At 45.1% G+C, this 12,660-nt stretch overlaps 1 protein-coding gene across 22 annotated transcripts in view; it reads left to right on the top strand.

The window, feature by feature from the left end:
* The window catches only part of LOC121322493 (CLIP-associating protein 1-like), a 95,679-nt gene that overhangs the window by 73,967 nt on the left and 9,052 nt on the right, over positions 1-12,660 (top strand). For 13 of the 22 annotated variants that reach the window (XM_041262561.1, XM_041262583.1, XM_041262562.1 and 10 more), the window contains 7 exons: positions 25-120; positions 2,977-3,120; positions 3,358-3,464; positions 4,569-4,685; positions 8,943-9,090; positions 11,273-11,510; positions 12,601-12,657. In XM_041262561.1, coding sequence (XP_041118495.1) covers positions 25-120; positions 2,977-3,120; positions 3,358-3,464; positions 4,569-4,685; positions 8,943-9,090; positions 11,273-11,510; positions 12,601-12,657 — 907 coding nt within the window. The remainder of the gene's footprint in view (positions 1-24; positions 121-2,976; positions 3,121-3,357; positions 3,465-4,568; positions 4,686-8,942; positions 9,091-11,272; positions 11,511-12,600; positions 12,658-12,660) is intronic. The other 9 variants (XM_041262581.1, XM_041262580.1, XM_041262577.1 and 6 more) reach the window with 3 other exon arrangements.

The raw sequence follows: 12,660 nt of genomic DNA, 5'->3' as shown, positions 1-12,660 counted from the left end.
TACCATTCTACCTGTTAAACCCAGACCCTTCATAACTGGGTGACTGATGCGTTGCCTAGCAGGTCCAGTACCACCCCTTCAGTGCCTGGGGAAGGAAACCTGGAAGAAAGGTGCAAGCAGGTAGACTGAAACACAAACAACTGCACAATATACTAATCACAATGAAACAAAACATTAAACCAACAGCGTGGCCTGTCTCGATAACCTGGCTCTGTCTGGCTGGCTTTAAAATCACCATGCGTGCGTGCATCCATCTGTCTGCTTGTCTTTTTTTCAGTTGTGTTTTTTATTTTCTTTATTTTGATCTGGTTTGAGGGCTGCTGGTTGTGTATTCAAGAATGTTTGTTACTGGGCTACAGTATGTTATTGGCACGCCTGCTATCAGATCTCAAAACTACAGGAAAGCCTCTGGCAGCAGAAGAATCTGTGCTATATGGAATTGTTTGTTGTTAATATCTTCGTATTAGTTACATGCATTGTGTTCTCGCCACACGTCTCTGTGGAGGGAGGTTGTGAATGCTGGGCTCAAAGTCAACCGATCTAGTGCATCATCTAAAACTTCTCTTCCACATTATTCTTTTCTTCTTATTATTACATTTCTTATTAAAATTTCCATCTCGATACAGTCAGGGCATCGGATTTTCCAATCCTAAATTAATATGTTTTATAAATCTTCATGCTTCTTGTAGGGGGTAAAAAGGGGCAAAGAAGAAAGTAATGAAGAGTGACTGGATTAGTTAAACAAGGGGACATATTAATGCATTTTTTTGTTTCAAAAAGAGATACAGGAGTAAAAAGTAGAAAACTACAAAGGCATGTTTACTTTCTCAACTCTCTCATGTATATGATGATAATCCTATGATCATTTTATAATTCATGTCCTCACAGGTGTTCAGTACTGTACAGTCCCTTCAAAACGCTGTACTAAACAAATGCATTATAAATCCTGCATTAGCTGTCTCTTATAAACTTGGGATTGCTTGCTTTCAAACCACAATCACAGCTGTGTGCTTGGCTGCAGCAGTTAACCTTGCCTGTGTGTGGATCTCCAGAGTGAGAGCTTATTAACTGAAGACTGCAGCACCGCGCTACTAAAACTAAACTGAGAGCTGCGTGCTGCATTCCCTAATGTGAAAGCTTGGTGTAGCAGCAGCTGCATGCAGGCTTGGTAATCTAATATGTGTTTAGAACCCGACCCTGTAACCGGGCAAGCCCACAGTATTGGACTCATCCTAAGAGAGATTCTTCAGTCGCTGAGTTACAGAAGCACTGGTTTGGTTCTGTTCTTTAAGCCTGCAGAGGTGCTCGGGTGCACCACTGCATATATATATATATATATATATATATATAAAGCACATATTCTCCGAGTGTGTGCAGTAAGTGAAAGGCTCATGTTCATACATTAGGGGTGTTGCAGTTGACATTCTTTAGTAAACCAGACATTGCAAAAAGAAAAGGTTTGCCCATTTTAGGGTTGAGTCCTAATCACTGTATAGCTGTGTGTTAATAACAGGTTTAACAGTGATGACTCCTTTTAAATTCCATGGTCTAGCAGGAACGCATTATATTCCTGTCCAACATGCATCCCACTGAGGGGTCCTGAACTATAATCTGTTACTTAACTTTAGAAAATCCTATTGGACTGCCTACAGTAGTATCTTACAGTGCACGTATTCAGCTTATCTCTGTTAAGATAAGAGAACAAGCGATTTTGTAATAAAAAAAAAGAGGGGGGGGGGTGGAGGTTATCAGATTTTTATAGGCCGTCCATTTTTTTTATTTCAGAATGTAGATCTTGTCCTTTTTTTAATTTATTGTGTGGTTTGTTTGTTTTTTCTCCGACCTGGTCTCTCTTTTCTCTGAAGTGATTGTCTGTGTTCCCAGGCTGCCCTGGTCTCTCTCTCTTTAATCTGGAGTGATTGTCTGTGTTCCCAGGCTGCCCTGGTCTCTCTCTCTTTTCTCTGAAGTGATTGTCTGTGTTCCCAGGCTGCCCTGGTCTCTCTCTCTTTTCTCTGAAGTGATTGTCTGTGTTCCCAGGCTGCCCTGGTCTCTCTCTTTTCTCTGAAGTGATTGTCTGTGTTCCCAGGCTGCCCTGGTCTCTCTCTTTTCTCTGAAGTGATTGTCTGTGTTCCCAGGCTGCCCTGGTCTCTCTCTCTTTTCTCTGAAGTGATTGTCTGTGTTCCCAGGCTGCCCTGGCCTCTCTTTTCTCTGAAGTGATTGTCTGTGTTCCCAGGCTGCCCTGGTCTCTCTCTTTTCTCTGAAGTGATTGTCTGTGTTCCCAGGCTGCCCTGGTCTCTCTCTTTTCTCTGAAGTGATTGTCTGTGTTCCCAGGCTGCCCTGGTCTCTCTCTCTTTTCTCTGAAGTGATTGTTTGTGTTCCCAGGCTGCCCTGGTGTCTCTCTTTTCTCTGAAGTGATTGTCTGTGTTCCCAGGCTGCCCTGGTCTCTTTCTCTTTTCTCTGACGTGATTGTCTGTGTTCCCAGGCTGCCCTGGTCTCTCTCTCTTTTCTCTGAAGTGATTGTCTGTGTTCACAGGCTGCCCTGGTCTCTCTCTCTTTCTCTGAAGTGATTGTCTGTGTTCCCAGGCTGCCCTGGTCTCTCTCTTTTCTCTGAAGTGATTGTCTGTGTTCCCAGGCTGCCCTGGTCTCTCTCTTTTCTCTGAAGTGATTGTCTGTGTTCCCAGGCTGCCCTGGTCTCTCTCTTTTCTCTGAAGTGATTGTCTGTGTTCCCAGGCTGCCCTGGTCTCTCTCTTTTCTCTGAAGTGATTGTCTGTGGTGCCAGGCTGCCCTCGTCTCTCTCTTTTCTCTGAAGTGATTGTCTGTGTTCCCAGGCTGCCCTGGTCTCTCTCTTTTCTCTGAAGTGATTGTCTGTGTTCCCAGGCTGCCCTGGTCTCTCTCTTTTCTCTGAAGTGATTGTCTGTGTTCCCAGGCTGCCCTGGTCTCTCTCTTTTCTCTGAAGTGATTGTCTGTGTTCCCCAGGCTGCCCAGGTGGTGCTGATTTCTCTCTTTGAGTTGAACACCCCAGAGTTCACCATGCTGCTGGGTGCCTTGCCAAAAACATTCCAGGATGGTGCCACCAAACTCCTGCACAGCCACCTGAAGAACTCCAGCAACACCAGCATGGTAAAGAACACACCCTTTGGCTTTCTTTGCAACAGAGACCTCGGTTTGCTAGTTGTGTAATAATTGTACACAATTGTTAATCTAACAAATAGCATCAGCTCTTCCAATCTATTATCAGCATCCACTTGATTGAATTGTCAGTGTATAAGAAATGTGAAAGATCTGAGATGAGGGTCCCTGGGGCTGTAACCCACAAACCCTAGCCATGGCTGCTGATGGATTCTTTTCCCATCTCAGGGCTCTCCAAGCAACACAATTGGACGAACCCCCTCACGACACTCCAGCAGCAGAACCAGCCCCCTCACCTCACCAACCAACTGTTCCCATGGGGGATTGTCACCAAGGTAACGCTGTGCATCCCATCACACAAGCTGGAGTGTCTAAACCATGAGCATGACTCTTTCCTTTGCCTGCTGGTTAACTGAAATGGGAAATTAGGTCAAATCACTTTCATGCGCAAATATAGCCAGTGGCTTAATAAAATTGCACAGACGTCATAGTGACCCACTTCCTAAAAAGAACAAATGTCCCCTTTATTACTGTAGTGTGAAGGCTTGGGTATAGCAGTTTATACAGTAAATGTACGACATTATAGAAGTGTATAAAAATGAAACAAGACAGGCAAAGATATTTCCCTATAAATCCTTGGCTAATTTCCCATTGCAGCATGTTTTTGTTTAATTCTGCTGTCTTTAATTCAATGCTAGCTCAATGTTTACCTTAAATCAGCTCCCTACTTCCAGAAGAACCCTATTAACAAAGTGGAGTGCTCTGTTATTAAAGTGGGACTCTATACAGTACGAATGGGATATTCTTGTTGCTACAGTGTAGCATGTCAGCATGGCACTTCATTGCAGCCTATCACTGAATATGGCTTTTGTCTGTTTTGTTTTTGGAATGATGCGGGACTATTAATGTGACTTGGTATGATTCACTATACAGTAAGCCCCTGTGGAACGCACAAACTCCATTGGCTGTAATAGGCCTTTCTTGTGTGTGTTGATCCTAAATATGCAATTCCAGACCATGCAAGTTTTTTAAAAAGGTAAACCCAGAGTAAGGTTTCAAAGCGCTCCTTTGTTCTGGGATTGATAGTAGACTGTTCTGATTGTGACACCGTGCCTAGCTGACTGAACTCTGTAACCCAACATATTCCTTTGGTCATCTTTTTTAATTGTCTTTTTTTTCCAAAATAAAGTCGGTTTATTTTATTGGTGTAAAAAAGAGCATTCCCATTTTGTTTCTATGCTTTTGTTAATTCTTTACAGTTTTCTCTAATAATTGCATGCCCCTAACAAGCCACTGGAACTATAGTTTTCTTTTTTCTCTTTCTCTCTCTTTTCTCTGTTTTTGTTGACCCTCCCTTCCTTCCTTCCTTCCTTCCTTCCTTCCTTCCTTCCTTCCTTCCTTCCTTCCTTCCTTTCGTCCTGACTGCTGTGTGGTTGCAGTCGCTTGTGGGGTTGGAGTGCTGATGGGCTGTCCAAGCACCCCCCTCCCCCCTCTCAGCCTCACTCCATCCCTGCTCCACCCCCTCACAGGGCCTTCAGACGCTCTTACTCTCCCAGGTAATCAGCAAGCACCAGCCGGGGTGCCACAGTATTTACAGGGAAGGAAGGGAATCCGCATACCCTATAACCCACAAACACATTACAAACAAAATTAAGTGTATGACATGTATTTTGACTGTTAAAGTTTGCCCATCAGAAATAAGGAAGATATATGTTGTTGCATAATTAAGAACAGTTGTGATGTACAGGTAGTGGACAAAAAAAATGTAAACACCAATGTAAAGTCACTTAGTTTTGCCACCACGTACATCTAGTACAGCCTATAGGCGCCGTGGCATAGAGTTACCAGCCTCTGGAATTCTGCAGGAAGGATGCAGCACCATTCTTCCACGAGAAAGTCAATCAACTCACGCCTGGTTTATGGAGCTGGAAAACGCTTTCTCTGGCGCCGTTCCAGAATATTCCATAAATGCTTGATTGGGTTCAGATTTGGTGACTGAGAAAGCCATGACATATGGATAACATCAGTGTCATGCTCATCAAACCATTGGGCGACCACACATGCTCTGTCAATGGGGGCATTGTCATCCTGGACACACCCCCCACCCCCCCCCCCCCCCCCCCCCCCCCCCACCCCACCCCACCCCACCCCCCACCCCCCACCCCACCCCACCCCCCCCCCCCACCCCCACCCCAATGCTGTAGATGATCATTCAGTACCAGTAAATGGCGATTAGCATTGACCTTGCCTTCTAAGGGAATGAGTGCACCCAAACCATGCCAGGAAAATGCACCCCACAACATTACGGAACCACCAGAACCCTTCACTGTTGGAAGCAAGCACTCAGGGCTGTAGAGTTCTTTAGATTGGTGCCACACGTGCACTCGTCCATTTGTCGAGAACATGGTGAAGGATGATTCATCTGACCATATCACATTCCTCCACTGCTCGGTAGTCCATTGCCTGTGTTCTTTGCACCACTGGACTCGCAAACGTGCATTGCCAGGTGTGATGAGCGGTTTGTGCACTGCAACCCGACAATGGTATCCCGCTCTGTGGAGTTTTCGGCAGACCGTTTTTGTTGAAACTGGCTGATCATGCCCCAGGTTGAAATTTGCAGTCAATTGATCTGCAGTTGCTCTCCTGTTTTGTCTTGCACTTCGAATTAATGCACGGGTATCACGATCCTAGAGTATGCGCTTCCCACCAATTATGTCTTTCCCTCGGAGTTCCATGCCGACATCATCTTGTGAAACATCAGCAATTTGAGCTGTCTTGGTCACTGAAGCTGCTGCCACACGTGCCCCAACAATCACAGTCACTGAGGTCTCCTCTTGCAGCTATGCTAGCCAGAATTATAGGCAACCAGGCCTGAGCAGCATTTTTATATATGACCCTAAGCATTCTGGGCTGTTATTTGCTTAATTAACGCATGAGCAACACCTGTGTGGAAGCCCTTGCTTTTGATATACTTGGTGTCTCTCATTTGCCCAGGTGTTTGTATTTTTGTGTCCACTACCTGTATTTCTTTTATACATACTAACAGAAAAAACAAAAAAATAACCCTGTAACTTGACATGTAGCATTGACTGCGCCAGACAACTGTTCAAAGCCACAACAGCGAATATATATATTTGTTCTTTTAAATCGTCCTTTGTTATCCGGGGTAGTGAGGTATCTATACCAGATTAGCGCTACCTCTTCACAGTGATGAGAAAGACGTTGTTTGCATTCTGGAATACCCAGTTAATTCTCAGGCTGACTTTGCAGTTTATGGCTGGACAAGGTGGAGAACTGCTGGGACTGTTTTAAGAAACCATGCAGGGCACGGCAGAAGAGATGATGCCAGCGTACCTAGACAAATGCATGTGCAGAGAAAGGTACACCAGGAATTGTCGAGATGCATTTACAAATATTCTGCATCAGATCACACAGCTGTGCAGGGGTGGGACCAGGGGCAGTGACAACAAAACATCCACCGTAGGCTCTTTTAAGAGCGATCCAAATTTAAAAGAGCTGAAAGTTTAAGATATATATTTTTTAAACTATTTATTAGGAAAACACTGTAGTTCACGGAGAAGGACCAGAGATGGCGAGTTTTGAATTGATTTGAATACTTTTGCTTTAGTTTTGAATTGATTTGAATACTTTTGCTTTTTTTTTTTTTTTTTTTTTACTACTTTCAGTCATGTTTATTGCGAGATAGAAGTGCACTATCAGAAGTGCACGCCTTGGTTGCTCTGCAGACCTGACCTCAGGGCTTCAACCACCAAGGAGAACCCACAGCCTGGAGGAAAAGGAATTGCCAGCTTTTAATAAAATGAAGCACACTTAATTATGCGTATTGTTATTGATCTGCAGCAATACTTAAAAAAATTGGATGAATAACACATAATGCATAGTTGGTGCTAGCAAAACTGTTTCATGCAGGAACATAATATTGTGACACCCCAGTGATGCATCGTCACCAGTACAGTACTGCGGTGACTATCTCATTGTATTGAAACCCCAGTGATGCGTCGTCACCAGTACAGTACTGCGGTGGCTATCTCATCCCATTGAAACCCCAGTGATGCGTCGTCACCAGTACAGTACTGCGGTGGCTATCTCATCCCATTGAAACCCCAGTGATGCGTCGTCACCAGTACAGTACTGCGGTGGCTATCTCATCCCATTGAAACCCCAGTGATGCGTCGTCACCAGTACAGTACTGCGGTGGCTATCTCATCCCATTGAAACCCCAGTGATGCGTCGTCACCAGTACAGTACTGCGGTGGCTATCTCATCCCATTGAAACCCCAGTGATGCGTCGTCACCAGTACAGTACTGCGGTGGCTATCTCATCCCATTGAAACCCCAGTGATGCGTCGTCACCAGTACAGTACTGCGGTGGCTATCTCATCCCATTGAAACCCCAGTGATGCGTCGTCACCAGTACAGTACTGCGGTGGCTATCTCATCATATGTTTGTCTCATTTTGCATGAGATTTTTCTTTCTTTTTTAGTGGCCTGCTTTTCTTATTTCAGCGTTGTATTTGTGTGTTATTTGTAGACTTCTCTTGTTTCACTCCCCATCGTAGCACAGCCCTCCCTACTGTTTTCATGCTGTTTAAGTATGCTCCCTGAGCCCTCCCCTTGGAAATGGATTGTTTGAGTTTCGTTTGGTCAAACTCTGTCTTTTAATCTGCCAGACACCTGATTTCTATTAAATGCATGTTGCAAACAATTAGTTTCAGTATATTTCTTTGCAATCAATGGCCTGCTTTACAATTCATAAACAAAACAATCCAACACTAAAACAACTTGTTCTCTGTAACATGAAGAAAAAAAAATGTCAAAAGCTTTAGCAACGTCACCTGTTATGTAATTGCAATAGTAATTGGCCATTTGGTTTTAGGATTCTTGTGAAATATAATTTTTCCTTAGAAGTTCTGGTGCACAAGAAATGCTCGGGAACAGCCCTGTGTCACAGCGCTTCAGACATGCAGGTTACAGACAGTTTCAGACATGCCCTGTGAGAGCCCTGTGTCACAGCGCTTCAGACATGCAGGTTACAGACAGTTTCAGACATGCCCTGTGAGAGCCCTTTGTCACAGCGCTTCAGACATGCCCTGTGAGAGCCCTGTGTCACAGCGCTTCAGACATGCAGGTTACAGGCAGTTTCAAACATGCCCTGTGAGAGCCCTGTGTCACAGCGCTTCAGACATGCAGGTTACAGACAGTTTCAGACATGCCCTGTGAGAGCCCTGTGTCACAGCGCTTCAGACATACAGGTTACAGACAGTTTCAGACATGCCCTGTGAGAGCCCTGTGTCACAGCGCTTCAGACATACAGGTTACAGACAGTTTCAGACATGCCCTGTGAGAGCCCTGTGTCACAGCGCTTCAGACATACAGGTTACAGACAGTTTCAGACATGCCCTGTGAGAGCCCTGTGTCACAGCGCTTCAGACATACAGGTTACAGACAGTTTCAGACATGCCCTGTGAGAGCCCTGTGTCACAGCGCTTCAGACATGCAGGTTACAGGCAGTTTCAGACATGCCCTGTGAGAGCCCTGTGTCACAGCGCTTCAGACATACAGGTTACAGACAGTTTCAGACATGCCCTGTGAGAGCCCTGTGTCACAGCGCTTCAGACATACAGGTTACAGACAGTTTCAGACATGCCCTGTGAGAGCTCTGTGTCACAGCGCTTCAGACATACAGGTTACAGACAGTTTCATACATGCCCTATGAGAGCCCTGTGTCACAGCGCTTTAGACATGCAGGTTACAGTTTCAGTGACGTGCCCTGTGTTATTTTGCTCTTGCAGCATGCTGGATTATGACACTGAGAACATGAACTCGGATGAGATCTACAGCTCGCTGCGCGGCGTGACGGAAGCCATCCAGAGCTACAGCTACCGGAGCCAGGAGGATCTGCACGAGCCAATCAAACGAGAGGGAAAGAAGGACGATGGAGTAAGTGCTCTCCCAGAGATTTGAGCCCTGTGAGGCCCGTGTCTGTATCCCATGGGATAGACAATGCTTAGCCACCCCGCTACATTTATTATAAAATCCAGCCTGCAGGACATTGTGTCGCCGAACGGGAAAAGAAATAACGTGTTTGTACAAGAAACGGAATCTAGCTACATAAATAAAGTAGTTTTTCTCATTTCAGACATGCTCGGGCATTCCAGTGAACTTGTGAGCCAGGTTTGTCTTGATGAATTCAATGCAGTATTCATGAAACTTCTACTGGGAGTCCTTTGTGAATCCCAGCCATGTCACGTTGAGATCTTGGACAACGAATGAAATCGTTAACGCCCTTTACACCATGAAAATACACTTTGCCTATTCAGTTGTTAGTCTATTGGCCATCAAGATATAGGAGGGCATAGTAATGTTAGAATTTAGTGATATTAGATTTACTGAATTATGTTCTCTATTTGTTAAGCAAAATTTCCACAACCAAACTAAAACTTTCCCATTGGGATTGAAAATGCATACCTTTGTAAACGCCTTGTTTAATAGGGTAATAAAGTCATTTAATTGTTCAAATTAAAGATCAGGTCATTAACTTAAAATCCAGCATGGTAAAGTTTTACCTTTTGTATCCCAATCGTAATCACCTGTAGCCTGCAGGGACCCATTTTATTGTACAGTTAACCATGCATCTATAATATATACTGTACTAAAATAAACCATTACTTGGTAACACTCTAGGGCATTCTCAAAAGTAACCTTTTGATTAGCATTTCAAGTTTTCTATTTCAACTTAGTCGGCTTGCATTCCAGTCTGTTAAGGAAAGAGCTTTTAATTAAAATAAATGGCTTAATTTAAAAGAAGAGCTGCATTTTTAATGTATAAGAGAAAAACTGGATTTCTTGAGTTGAACGATTTCGAGAGACTAGATGTTCTCTGTTCTGTTTGCAGGTGTGCAGAGAGGGTGGGATGGTGTCTCCAGTGATCAGATGTTCTCTTTTCTGTTTGCAGGTGTGCAGAGAGGGTGGGATGGTGTCTCCAGTGACCGGATGTTCTCTGTTCTGTTTGCAGGTGTGCAGAGAGGGTGGGATGGCATCTCCAGTGTTCTCTGTTCTGTTTGCAGGTGTGCAGAGAGGGTGGGATGGTGTCTCCAGTGACTGGATGTTCTCTGTTCTGTTTGCAGGTGTGCAGAGAGGGTGGGATGGCATCTCCAGTGTTCTCTGTTCTGTTTGCAGGTGTGCAGAGAGGGTGGGATGGTGTCTCCAGTGTTCTCTGTTCTGTTTGCAGGTGTGCAGAGAGGGTGGGATGGTGTCTCCAGTGACCAGATGTTCTCTGTTCTGTTTGCAGGTGTGCAGAGAGGGTGGGATGGTGTCTCCAGTGTTCTCTGTTCTGTTTGCAGGTGTGCAGAGAGGGTGGGATGGCATCTCCAGTGTTCTCTGTTCTGTTTGCAGGTGTGCAGAGAGGGTGGGATGGTGTCTCCAGTGTTCTCTGTTCTGTTTGCAGGTGTGCAGAGAGGGTGGGATGGTGTCTCCAGTGACCAGATGTTCTCTGTTCTGTTTGCAGGTGTGCAGAGAGGGTGGGATGGCGTCTCCAGTGTTCTCTGTTCTGTTTGCAGGTGTGCAGAGAGGGTGGGATGGCATCTCCAGTGTTCTCTGTTCTGTTTGCAGGTGTGCAGAGAGGGTGGGATGGCATCTCCAGTGTTCTCTGTTCTGTTTGCAGGTGTGCAGAGAGGGTGGGATGGTGTCTCCAGTGACCGGATGTTCTCTGTTCTGTTTGCAGGTGTGCAGAGAGGGTGGGATGGCATTTCCAGAGTTCTCTGTCCTGTTTGCAGATGTGCAGAGAGGGTGGGATGGCATCTCCAGTGACCAGATGTTCTCTGTTCTGTTTGCAGGTGTGCAGAGAGGGTGGGATGGTGTCTCCAGTGACGTTCTCTGTTCTGTTTGCAGGTGTGCAGAGAGGGTGGGATGGCATCTCCAGTGACCAGATGTTCTCTGTTCTGTTTGCAGGTGTGCAGAGAGGGTGGGATGGTGTCTCCAGTGTTCTCTGTTCTGTTTGCAGGTGTGCAGAGAGGGTGGGATGGTGTCTCCAGTGACCGGATGTTCTCTGTTCTGTTTGCAGGTGTGCAGAGAGGGTGGGATGGTATCTCCAGTGACCGGATATTCTCTGTTCTGTTTGCAGGTATGCAGAGAGGGTGGGATGGCGTCTCCAGTTACGGACCTTCGTGTTGGCGTTGATGTGGTGGAAGGAGGGAGAACAGCTCTCGATAACAAAACCTCTTTACTCAACACGCCTCCACCACGCTCCTTCTCCGGCCCGCGGAGTCGCGAATACAACCCTTACAACTACGCGGACACAATCAGCACCTATGACAAGAGCGCTCTCAATGAGGCTGTGTTCGATGATGATCTGGAGCAGGGTATGTACTGGTACACCTTCGCTTTGCACTGCCCAGTGCCCTTTATAACCTCTCAACAACCCCAGTCACCCACAGTCACACCCTGGGGTTTTTAACTTTTGTTCCATAGAGTTGTTTCATCCCTTTCTGTTTTTTTTCTATTGGCAGCTAGTATAAAAACATGGAAAGAAAGTTGTGAAGAGTAATTTAAGATAGCAAGGAGTGATGTGTCCATCTTAAGAGAATGACATTTAAAACAAAAACAGTAATAACACTATTATAAGAGGAAAAATGTTGAATTCATTTCCTGCACCATCAAAGCAACCGAGCACTGGGTTGCTTTGTGTAAAAGGCTTGTTTTAAAAAGTCTGTATTCTATAGACGCCTGTCAGATTATATCTCTGCATCTTGGCTTGAAGTTGGAAAGGGCACTGTGTTGTACCTGCACACAATTCCTCCTTAATGCAAACTGTAAAACTGGCTCTGTGCTGTTTGCAAAACACCCGAATGCTATAATTAAAGTGAAGTTTACAGTTCAAACCCCCGAGTGAGATCTGATCAGTGCTTGTGTGTCAGTGTTTACCTGAAAACAGGTATATTTACAAATGCAATGTTGATGATTCGAAACCCCAAACCCAGCCTGGCTAGCACCAGTTAAGTACGGGACTCCTCACTTTTTGTTTGTTTTTGTTATGATCTTCATACTTTAAGTTAATGATTTTGAAGTATGTGCTGGTATTTTCTGTTAACCCCGGGTACACTGCAGCACAGAAAAGAGGGTTCAGCATGCCCATTGGTACATATTCTCACCTCAGTTAGAGGATTCAGCATGACCACTAATACATACTCTCACCTCATAGTTAGAGGATTCAGCATGCTCACTGATACATACTCTCACCTCATAGAGGATTCAGCATGCCCATTGGTACATATTCTCACATAGTTAGAGGATTCAGCATGCCCACTGATACATACTCTCACCTCATAGTTAGAGGATAGACATGTATTATCATGGTCAATGATTTGTTTCTTTGTAATGTTTTCACTGCTTACCAATGTACCCGCAGTGTGCCGTTCTTCTGTTAACCCTGAGTGTCCCTGTCCTCTCCAGGCCGTCGCCAGGACTGCCTTGAAAACAAGATGCTGCATCCCAAGGGTTTTACACCTGGTA

Source organism: Polyodon spathula, chromosome 10, assembly GCF_017654505.1.
Source record: "Polyodon spathula isolate WHYD16114869_AA chromosome 10, ASM1765450v1, whole genome shotgun sequence".
In the NCBI taxonomy this organism is placed as follows: domain Eukaryota; kingdom Metazoa; phylum Chordata; class Actinopteri; order Acipenseriformes; family Polyodontidae; genus Polyodon; species Polyodon spathula.
Note: the sequence above shows the minus strand (reverse complement) of the source record. Positions and strands in the feature narration are given on the sequence as shown.